Source organism: Mesitornis unicolor, unplaced genomic scaffold, assembly GCF_000695765.1.
Source record: "Mesitornis unicolor isolate BGI_N332 unplaced genomic scaffold, ASM69576v1 scaffold34333, whole genome shotgun sequence".
NCBI classification, from domain to species: Eukaryota; Metazoa; Chordata; class Aves; order Mesitornithiformes; family Mesitornithidae; genus Mesitornis; species Mesitornis unicolor.
Genome location: NW_010173451.1, coordinates 10,254 through 21,946, shown reverse-complemented (window position 1 = coordinate 21,946; position 11,693 = coordinate 10,254). Strand labels below are relative to the sequence as shown.

The 11,693-nt window shown below is 44.0% G+C and overlaps 1 protein-coding gene across 1 annotated transcript; it reads left to right on the top strand.

Moving 5' to 3' along the window:
- Positions 1 to 1,634: 1,634 nt before the first annotated feature.
- On the top strand, positions 1,635 to 4,783 carry TXN (thioredoxin; the record flags this gene model as incomplete). The annotated part of the gene is made up of 4 exons (XM_010180735.1): positions 1,635 to 1,739; positions 2,377 to 2,436; positions 3,229 to 3,294; positions 4,721 to 4,783. Coding segments are annotated over 4 exons (294 nt in total), but the record flags the coding sequence as incomplete, so codon positions are not given.
- Between the last annotated feature and the right edge of the window lie 6,910 nt (positions 4,784 to 11,693).

Below are 11,693 nucleotides of genomic sequence, written 5' to 3'. Positions count from 1 at the left end.
ACGTTCTGTGATTCTGTGATTCTGTGGTGATGTTACAGTGCGGAGATGTGAGAAGCTATACCGAAAAACAAGCTCTAGGATTGGAGGCTGGGGAGGAATAAGGCTTGACTGAGGAGCTTGTGATATAAGTAGTTGCAGGGAGCAGCCAGCATGGATTGCTGCGTACAGGGACATTGATCTTCATTGGTGGGCTTGGAGTGCAGGAATTCGTGCACGCTGTTAGTACAGGGATAGGGAAATGTGGAGAGACAGAAAACCTTGCTGTTTCCATCTCTTTCAGACTGGAAGTAGGTGATGTGGGGTGTTAGCTACTGATCTGATAACAGAGTAGACTGATTATCCAATTTGTAAGGTTTGAAGAACTCAACATGTGGAGGCTGTGCTTCTGAAGATAGCTACATTGGGAGGGAAAATGTCTTAGCAGGAAGGTGTAATGCCAGATGTATTTGAAGTTAGTGGAAGTTATGAAGACTTTCACATAAGTTTATACATGAGAATGGTGGTGTAGGACACTCTACTTTCTTGTTAAGTAGGTTTGTGACCAGTTTGTGTGCACACCTGCATGGCATTCTTTAATGGGGGGAATAACTTAATAGAATAAAATTGATTTACTGTGGCTGATTGCAGAAGCTGCCATCAGTTAACTCCTGGACTGCAAAACCAACAACTGTTTGTGTGGCAGTAACAATGTTGCTTTATATTAACAGCTCTCCTGAAATTTGCTTTGGCATGAGAACTAAATTGAGAAATGTTGAAGTGGTTTTTACTTTCTCTGTAAAAGATGCTGTCAGACACTAGCTAATGAGCATTTTCTGCTTCTTGTTTGCCTCTTGCTAGCATGCAAGTATTCACTGCTTTTAATGTCATTCAGTTCTGCTGAAACATTCACTTTTTGACCAGAAAACACGGTTAATGGCATATAAGGAGCTCTACATTCCAAAGAACATTGTTAAAAAAATGATTGGTGTAACTAAGTGCAGCAGACTTGAAGCTCTAAATAAGTATTGAGTGTTACTTGTGTACTCTATGTAGTGTTGCTTTGGCTAGCGATGTTACAGGTTCACCTGGCAAAGCAAGTAAAATACCTTTCCTGTGAGGCTGCTGTAGAAAACATGCTGTAAACTACACAGCATCATTTGGTTGTTGGCCATTGATTGGAAAAAGGCATCAAACTGAGGAGTGTATGAAAGTTTGTCCTTCTCAAATTCTGCAGAGGAAAGTCTGTCCCAGAATAAAATGGAATCCTTCCTGCCGAAACAGGAATGAGAAAATGGGTTATTAAAAACTGTAAGCCTCACATGCAGAAGGTAACACTAAACATTGGTGTCAGACTTAAGGATTGTAGGGTAGATTAATTTCTAGCTTATGTCTCCCAGTGAGCTGGGGTGACTGAACATTGTGGTCTCTTCTAATTGAAGAGCTATAAGTTACCAGTTGACGCTAGCAGTGGTGAAAGCAATTCGTACTGAAGCATTTACATAATGGTACAAATACCCCAGTTAAACTGAAGTGTCTAAAGAGCTACCAAAATGGTTAGTGTGTTAAGGCTGAGAGCCACGCTAGTTTTGGGATTAGTCTAAGTTCTTTCAGAAGGGAGAAGAAAAATTATTGATGTGTTCAATTTTTTTTTATAGTCTGAATTTGAGGCAGAACTGAAGTCTGCTGCTGAGAAGCTTGTAGTAGTTGATTTCTCTGCCACATGGTGTGGACCGTGCAAAATGATCAAGCCTTTCTTCCATGTAAGTAGCTGTTCTGTTTTTATTGGCACTCTGTTAAAGTATAGACACATGTTTTTGTGCTGCTTGACAATAACATGGAGGAAACTTCCTTTTGCCAGCACTTTCTGGAAAAGTGAGAAATCGCAGAAGGATCTACTTTGAGACTATTGAGCTAAATATACTGACCTTAAATATAGCTGGGAACTCAAATGTGGTCTAACTTCTGCTCACCTAATGCTTACATGCATCTCATGTCTGTAGGAATCTAATAGTTGCATTGCCTCAAGAGGTGGAATGTAGACCAGAAACAATGCTTATCCTTCTGTACAGTTATTGTAATAACTCCAGCTGTGTTATAGTGGCAGTGTTATCTCCTGGTATGTTTTGATGATCAACTAAAGGTTGTAAGAGAAGGCCTTTCGCCTGTGTCTTGGGATATTTGAGTATTCTCTGTGGGGAGTATATCTGAACAAGTTTCAACAGACTCTTCTGGGTATTGGAGCAGAAAATAAATTTTCTACTCTGGTCAGTAAAATAGCTGCTTTGAGACAAGGAAAGTTCACTGCTAAGGTAAGCAGCAGCAGCCTTACAGTTCATGCGAATGTGTCTTTTTTAAACGTTTTCCTGGAACACTAACTGCATAGTTTCTTCATTCTAGAGTTTGTGTGAAAAGTATGGTGATGTGGTGTTCATCGAAATTGACGTGGATGATGCACAGGTATGGTCTGGGGTGATCCTGAGAGAGGGCAGCTAGTAAGTTTCACACAAGTGACAATGAAGAACTCTTTGAAATGTCCTTGCAGATGCTGAAACAAGAAAAGATTAAGAAGCAGAGATAGGGGTTTAGCACTTTACACTGAAAAGAATGGTGTTTTTTTAGAGAACACCTGAAAAGAACAAACTGCCTTGGTTATCTGGACTCTTGACGCTCCATGGCATGTGTTAAATAACCTGGGGACCCTACCACTCTACTTTGGGAAGGAGTGTTAGTCTGAGGCCTTAAGCTTCTTTGATGCTATCTTTCCTAGAACCAATGGCTCACAACTGTCTGGTGATCTGTCTGGTCTCTCCACTGATCTTGGCACTGTTTCCTCTTTCATGTCTTGAATTAAGTGCAACAAAGTGTCTGCTCCATAGCAGTTGCAGCAATGTTAAATAGGTACTTAAACAATGTCAGGCTGAAACACAGTTACCACAGGGCTCTTGAGCCTTACAGATAGTCGTCTCTGCTTTGATACAGAGGTCTCTTTTTTGTCTTCCAGACTCAGACCACGGGTATAGTAAGTGGTTTTGCTATTGCATGGATTAAATGCTGAAGGGAAGGTGTTTCAGGCTTACTTCAGGAAGATGTTAATACCACATCGGTTTTACTAGTGATGGACTACCAGAAGTGCTTAATTTTGAGCAGTGATGGCTTTGCCCTATCACCTAAACAAAAGATAGCTAGTGGATTCTAAATGAAACATTCTTCAGATGTGCGTGGCTTAAGATGGTTTTCTGTCTCTTGCAGGATGTTGCTGCACACTGCGATGTGAAGTGTATGCCAACGTTCCAGTTCTACAAGAACGGAAAGAAGGTAGGCTCTGCTCTTTTGGAACTGGAGCAAGCAAGCTGAACATTTGAAAGAAGGTGTGGAATGTTAGACTGCGTAGCCTGCTTTCTCTTGATAATGTACCTGGGGCATCACTGGCATTAAGACACTCCTGAAAGCAAGCAAGTTCATCTTAGTGCCACAGCAAATGTAATGTGGACCAGCAGTTAACTTATGAAGCAAGCCCTCTTGTTCACAGATGGTGAACTGAGTTAGTGTTACAGGTCAGTCTTACAGGCAGAGCTTCATGTGAGGTTAGTGGGGTAGACATAACTGTATGTGCCTGTGGAATCCCACCCAAACAGAAGTCTCTGACATGTCATTGACTATACACACAGCTGAAACAACTGCTTGGATGCTTTTAAATAGAGGCATGTAACCTGTGAAGTGGTCATGTCTCAGAAGACTGAACAGCTCTCTTGTGTCTGCTCTGCCAAGAGGTAGATGAGATGGCATGCAAACCATGCTCTGACAGCATAGTGGGCTGTCTCTGAAGGATAGTTGTGAATAGCTGTCTGCTGAACTAAAGAATTGCTGAGCTAAATGTGTTCTCAGGCTTTTAATTTGCCAAGCAAGCTGAAGGCAGGCTTTTCTAAAGTAAAAACAGTGCCTGGATGGAAGCTTCATGGCTGAAGACAATAGAGTTGTTCCTGAAAAGCAAGTGTCAGGTTAGGTGACCTTCAGTTCAAATCAATATGGGGGCCACATTGTGACTAATAATGAAACTATTAACAGAGTTTTCTCAGGGTGACCTTCCACAGCTTCATAAAGTAGTTGGAAGAGCTGTGGTGTGAAGTGATAAGCTTAATGCTATTGTGTGGCTTTTGGGTGACCTTGGCAGTTCTCTGGACACATGACTATCAAGCAAGCAGTTTCACAGCCTATAGAGTAGTCTGCTCTGTACTTTGCACCCTGTAGGTACTGGAAGACAGAGCCACTGTTTTTGAGACATGAATATTACCTTTATCTTTCCTCTGTGTAAGTTGCTACAAGGACAATTCTCACAGGAGAAGCCAGGCTCAGGACACTTGGAGCAATCCTTCCAGAATTTGATTGGTAAGGGTGCTGAGCAACCCAAAGTAACTTAAAGCTACTTCTGCTGTGTGGTGACCTCCAGAGTCTCTTCAAACCTGTGTTTTGAGTCTTACACAGCACTGGTTCAGGATCAATTGTCTCTTCCGTTGTTTTATGTGTTGAAGGCTCCAGCAATGGTAATCTGGAAGTGATGCTTGATAGAATAGTTTTTGCATGAGTTGAGTGGAAGATGAAAAGATGAACATTGCAAAATACTCTTGGGGTGAAAACATTTTAATCACAGCAGAGTTGAATGGGTGTAGATGTGTCTGGATGCTACGCATTCAATCCTTCATAAAATTAGTTGCAGTAGTTTTAAAAATCAATCTCTTTACAGGTGCAGGAGTTCTCTGGGGCCAACAAAGAGAAGCTGGAAGAGACCATTAAAAGTCTAGTCTAATCTCAAGCCATGGAGACTTCGAAGCACACACAACTGCTTCGGCTAAATTATAGCCTGTAACTTTTCTACTTAACTAAAAAAAAAAAGCAAGCTAGCTAGCTAAAGTGGTGGAAACTATCCTCTTGATCTCTGTAAATGAGTACAATTTGTGTACAATTGTGTACAATTACACAATAAAGTGTAAATTCTTCACTTTTGGGTGTTGCCCTGTGTTTGAAAATGTAAGAAAGGAAGTTTATGATGTCATTAAGGTGTCGGAGTTCTTTTGCTCTGTTAAAGTGCTGTCTGGATACAAGGGCTCTTGTCCAGTGTAACCTGATCTATTACTGGGTTATTGCTGGGGATAGAAAACTGTGTTGCATGGGACAGCAAGTGACAATTGCTTTAGGAGAAGTCTGCTGCCACCTTACTTGAGTGTTATTCACCAGGCTAGAATCATAGAATCACAGAATGGTTGGGGGTGGAAGGGATCTTAAAGCTCATCCAGTCCAACCCCTGCCATGGGCAGGAACACCTCCCACCAGACCAGGTTGCCCAAAGCCCCATCCAACCTGGCCTTGAACACTTGCCAGGGAGGGGGCATCCACAGCTTCCCTGGGCAATCTGTGCCAGTGTCTCACCACCCTCACAGTAAAGAATTTCTTCCTAATATCTGATCCAAATATACACACTCCCAGTTTAAAACCATTCCCCCTAATTTTATCGCTACCTGCCCTTGTAAAACGTCCTTCCTGAGCTTTCAGGAACTGAAAGACTGCAACAAGGTCCCCCCAGAGTCTTCTCTTCTCCAGGCTGAACAGCCCCAACTCTCTCAGCCAGCCCTCATAGAAGAGGTGCTTCAGCTCTTGAATCATCTTTGTGCCCTTCCTCTGGACCTGATCCAACAGCTCCGTGTCCTTGTGTTGGGGGCCCCAGAACTGGATGTACAGTATTCCAGATGGGGTCTCAATCTGAAGAGCGGCAGAGAATCTGAAGGATCTGGCTCACAGATACAGAAAGGGGAGTTTAGGAGTTGTAGAAAAGCAGGTGTTTACTGGGTGGGATAGGTTTTTTCTTTTACCTTTTTTTTTTTTTAGCTTAAGATTCTTCTAAAACTTGTCAAGCTTCATTTTGGGCTATAAAGCTAAGACTTGGATGTGTGTTAAACATCAGAACATAATACCAATCCTAGGACTTGGAGCTGCTGCCTTTCTGCTTTTCAGTTTTGCCTTCCCATTGGTGTACTTTGTGGTTCTATTAGTAGCAAAGTATGTTTAGTTTCTGAGTTGGGCTGCTTTGTTCCTAGGCAATGGTCTAGAGCAAATGACTGAACAGATAAATCTTGTAGTGCCTTAAGCCTATGATAATTTAAATTTATGGTTTTTGTCATCTTCATCTGACTGCACATACTGTCTTCTTAGAACATGCTGTACTATTTTGTGCTGGACAGTAAACTGGGCTCTGCAGTCCTCCAAACCCGCATTGGGTTGTCAAGATTAATGCAGACTTGCCAGTCTCAGTATACCACTCAACTGCTTTTCCCAGACTTACCAAGAAGTAACTTGGTGTTTTTCCACCGTATCAAAATGGCTTTCTTGCTGACTTTGTTGTACTGGATAAGAGTTCAGGAAATAAGAAGCAGGGCTGTAGCTAGCAGCTATGCCTGGCTCTGCTGTGGTTAGGGCTAGGTGAGCTTGCTGCTCATTGAGTATCACTGATGAAAAAGCAAGACTTCCTGCTACATATGCAGACAATGTGGAATGAGGGAGCTTCTCGTCTTTGTGGTGGGGAGCTCATGTGTGACTCAGCCTTACACTCATTTCACAAGAATGCATGAATTTCCTGGCTTTTGAGGGCTGGGCGCCTTTCAGCAGCTTGCTGTGTATGTTCCCTCATTGAAACAAGATTTTTCTAGTCCAAGAAGTGACCGCACCCTTTAGTTGAGGATGAGCCATCAAGAGTCTTCTTAGATGTAGGCTTTGCATTGTGATTATGCAATGTGAGAAGGACATGCAAAATGCTTTCTGTGGAGTGCTGACTCTTTGACTAAAAGGAGTGCAGCTCTGTGTTTAAGACTGTGCACAGGTAAGTGGGAAAGCACTACCCCAGGTGGTACCAGGGAGAGACTTACGGAGAGAAAATAAAATTAAGCTGGAGCAAGAATGTGCCATTAACATCACACTATCTGCAAACAAGCATTACTTTTTTAACACTTCCTGGGTAGCCTGCTTATCCCCTCTGAGCAGTAGCTGGGAACAAGAAAGCTTAAAAAAAAATCTCTGGTGAAATGTCGAGATGAAATTCAGTAGGATCCTCTAACATACAGCTTCATCTTCAAGTAATTAGGAAGGTATAAGATGTGCTGCAACACGCTATTTCTGCTGAGGTGGGGCCAGACCAGGGAGTTACCTATTGCAGCAGGGGAAATGTGCAGTTAATGGGAAATGCTGTTCATATGTGGAGTGTGACTTAGTGCTTTGTTTACTCTCTTAATAAGATGTCACTCTCCAATAGCCTTGAAAGATCCAGGTGACAGGTGAGTGGAAATCAAGATAGGATTGGGAGAGATCAGAAAGGCTGGGATAACTTGTGCTGAAACTGGGGGTACAAAGCCATTCTTATATGTGCAGCCTCCTATGCTGCTGTTTGGAGACCTGGAATGTGGGGGTGTGTGAGAAAAATAACTCGTATGGTCTTATTTGAAAGGCAGTGTTCTGCAAGGCTGTGGTCTGTGAGGAATATGCAGTGAAGATCTGTGTGCTGGGTAAACTTTCCCTTTAATGAAGCCAGCAAGAATATTCTCTTCAAATGTGTAGTTATGCCAGAATTTGGATGTTTGAAGTTGGTCCTTGTCATTATAGGTGATGGAAAGCAAAGCCTAATGGTTATAGCTAGCTGAGAGGTAAAGGAGTGTCAGGTCCTACAGCAGTGGTGCCCATACTGGGAGGAGTGAGTGCCAGTTCAGGATGGGAGCAGGACTGAGCCTTCCAACAGGCAAGGGCATATGGTTTCAGTCTTTAACAATGCGTAGATATAACAAGTGAACATTTTACCCTAAATGGAATGCACAGATGTAGCCTTGCTAAAATCTTGAGCTGTATGCCCTACTACATGTGTATTCAGTAATACCTTAGAGCTCGGTGCACTTTTTTCTTGCTTGTTTTACATGTGAAGGAAAGGAGCAAGACCAGTATTGCTATATGCCAGACAGAAATGCAGCAGAGTGATCTGCTCTATCTGCTATTTGCATGAACAGGACTGCTTTGATCCAGTCATCTGAAAAGTTGCCTTTAAGAGGGGAGTAGTAGATAGCCAAATGATCTGAATGTTTGGAATAAACTTGATGTGCAAGGCAGAGAAGAATCAACATATAAAGGTTTCCTCTGGGAGTAAGAGCACCAGGAAGAAGTTTTCCTCGCCTCAGGTGATGACTGCATTCATATGGCTCTGCATTACATTTGGCTATGAAATGGCTGGGACCTGTGCCTTGCTGTCAAACCAGTAGAGCAAGATATTTTTGTCTGCAGGCCTGTTACATAGCTTGCTTATAGTGGGTTGGCCAACAGGAAGAGAAGTACTTCCTTGAGCACAGCAATTGGAACTTATGGCTGGAATAACTAGGCTTAATGAGAGAGGACTAATGATCATGAAGGGGAGGGCCAAGGGGTCACAGTGAGTAGACAAGGGAACTGTGTGTGATTAGATTGCAGTGAAATTATGACATTCCTTAACTCTATCCATGTGTTTTGAAACTGTTGTTTCCACCTGCATACCTCTTGCAGCAGTCAGGCTGTCTTCAGTTAACATCTGCTTTTCATTCTTTCCTTGGCATGAATGAAATTAGACTTGCATTCCCACCTTGAATGATTCCAGCAAGAGTATTTGCAATTATTCTAATGTTTAAATTCTTACTTGTCATTTATCAAAACTAGCTGGATCTAGCAAGGACAAAGAACAACTTCTGTCAGCGCCAGCAAGCTGTGGCACAGAAGCTCCTCTGTGCTGCGCTTTATGAGATGCAGCATTCAGCCATCCAGGGAATGGGCTTGAGGAGCATGCTGGTGAAATCCTTGCTAGACCAGGTCTGTGGTGCTGGTCCGTGACCCCTGGGGAGGGATGGGAGAGATGGACTAGTGGGTTGGCCTTGGCTGACTGCTAGGTACCTACCAAGCCCCTCTTGCCACTCGCCCTCCTCAGCAGGATAGGGAGAAAATGACAGAAGAGCTTGTGGCTTGAGATAAGGACAGGGAGATCACTCAGCAATTACGGTCACGGGCAAAACAGACTCAACTTGAGGGAATTAGTTTGTGGCAGTTAATAAGAATAAATCTATAACCACATTCCCCTGCCTCTCCCTTCTTCCCAGGCTCAGTTTCACTCCTGGCTCTTCTACTTCCCTATCCCTGAGCCGTGCAGGGGAATAGGGATTGCAGTCAGTTTATAGCACTGTGTCTGCTGTTCCTTCTGCCTCCTGCTCTTCCTTTGCTCTAGTGTGGAGTCTGTAGAGTCCTTCAGGAATGGACTGTTCCAGTGTGGGTCTTCCATGTGCCACAGGTCCTGCCAGAAAAGCTACTCCAGTGCTCTTCTCCACAGGCCAGAAGTCCTGCCAGGAGCCAGTTCCTCTGTGGGTGTCCATAGGCTGTAGTCTCCTTTGAGTGCATCCACCTGCTCTGGCATGGAGCCTTCCACAGGCTGCAGGAGGAGATCTGCTCCACCATTAACCTGCATGGACTGCAAGGAGACAGCCTGCCTCACCATGGTCTTCAGCATGGGCTGCAGGGGAATATCTCCTCTGATACCCTGAGTGCCTCCTTCCCCCTCCTCCTTCCCTGACCTTGATGTCTACAGGGTGGTTTTTCACCCTATCAAAACCTTTCTGTGTAAATCTAATATATTGACATGCTGACAACAGGCAGTGCAAGACTGACACAGCACCAAGCTTAGTAGAGGTCTGGTCATGGCATGGATTTTCTGCTCTTCATCTGAAGCAAATACTGTATACCAACTCTACCTCAGCTGCTGGAACCTTCATCTGCAGGTCTTCCTCAGAAGACCAAGCACATAAGTATCACAGGAAGTAAGAGTGTGATAAGGATCTCTGGGGAAGCAGTGGGCACTGTACTCGGTTTAGCTGAGCAGAGGTTGAACTGTACTGTGGCATCCTTATTTTCAATTGAGATTTCATGCAAGTGAGAAGCACACCCAGCCAAATGCCTCTAGTTTTGGTAAGAATCAACTAGATGAGTTTGAGGAACTTGACATAGTCTGGTGGAGGTGTCAGGGAAGCACATCCACATGAAATGCAATTTTTCCTCCTCTGAAGAAGGAAAGCTGAAATGGTCCAAGATGGTAGATAGAAGAAAAAGTATGCATGGGAGTATAAAGCCTAATCTCTACCTGCAACTGGTGAAGACAAATTTGTGACATGGAAATCTCCACAAGGTGGCAGTGACTCTCTCTATTTATGCATACATTTATACACATACTGGCTCTGGGAATGCCTTGTGCTTTTCCCTGTCTGATGACACTGAGATGATAGTCTATAGGAGAATGCATGGGGGGTGGATTCCCACTATCCAGGTGGCACCATCTGCCTGACCCCTGGAACTGGAGCATCTGGGGTGGGGTGGATGTGGCAGATGTGTGAACAGACCCTATGGAGGTGGAGAAGCCAGGCATTGGGTCAAACTTTAGACCAGGCTTGGGTTGTCTACCCCTCACTTGATTCACTCCATGACATTTTCTCAGGGAAGCAATCAAGTTTGGGTTTTCACCTTTCTTTGCATCTGTTTCTAGTTCATCTGAGAAAAGAACCTGGGGGAAGAGCAAGGATTGGCGCCATGAACAGTCCTCTGAACTGGCAGGCACCTAGCAGGATGGCCCCAAAGGCTTTCAGCTTACGAGGAATGAGAGCCCACATTCAGCTAGTGATGAGGGGCTGAGGGTAGGGACAGGAGGTGTCCTATCACAACCATCAATTATTGTCCTATCAATGGCCAGCAGAAAGCAAGGCTGTGAGTGACCTGATTGGACCTGATGCTGTCCAGTTGTATGGGGGTGTGAGAAATTAACAGCTGCAGCCTGGGGTCATGGGAGAAAGGCAAGAGGAAAGGATCTTGCTTGCTTCGGCACAGGCTGCATCAGAGATGCTGGAGTTTTAAGGCTGGATTTGATTCAGCTGGAGAACAGGGCTCATATGAGAATGGAGTTGTCCCAACCCCTTCTGTGAGCACCCACCCTGGAGGACCATGAGACAAGCTCAGCAGGCAGCAGTGCACTCCAGGATGCTATCTTGGTTTCAGCAACCCACAGCTCTTTGCAGCAGTTCCCAGGGTTTACTGAGGCTACCTGTGGTGTGACAGGCCATGGTGAACTCCTCAGGGCTGGTCCCCACTGTGTTCTGAGCTTGGACAAGTCATTGCCACCAGCCCCAAGTGAATTTGCTTAGGAACAGAACACAAAAGTTGCAATATTTATTAGACTGGACCACCTTTAAGCTAGAGACTGTTTCGTTTTGCACTGGCAAAAATGAATAGCTATTTAGCTAACAGGTGATAAAGCCTGCAGCCATTTATATTTAAGATTATTAAATAAACTCTTCCTCTTGCTCTCATATCCTCAATGAAAGGGGATCGTAAACAGCCTCGGAAACCCCACTGTGGAGGCTACTTTTGAAGTGTAACTTGGGTAGTGGCACAGACTGGAGAAAAGCAGCACAAAAAGACCAGAGCTGGACAACCAAACTCACAGTGAGAAACTACTCCAAACAGTGCTGGACCACAGGGGATATTATTGTCATTATTCACATGTTGGCAGCGTTTCTGGTGCACAACAGAAAACTTGGATTTTCAGGGGGAAATAGCTGTGTTCCCCGGTGAAATTGAGAGATGGGCAGTTTGGTGCAATTTTGGTTTTGCAAAACAAAAATATG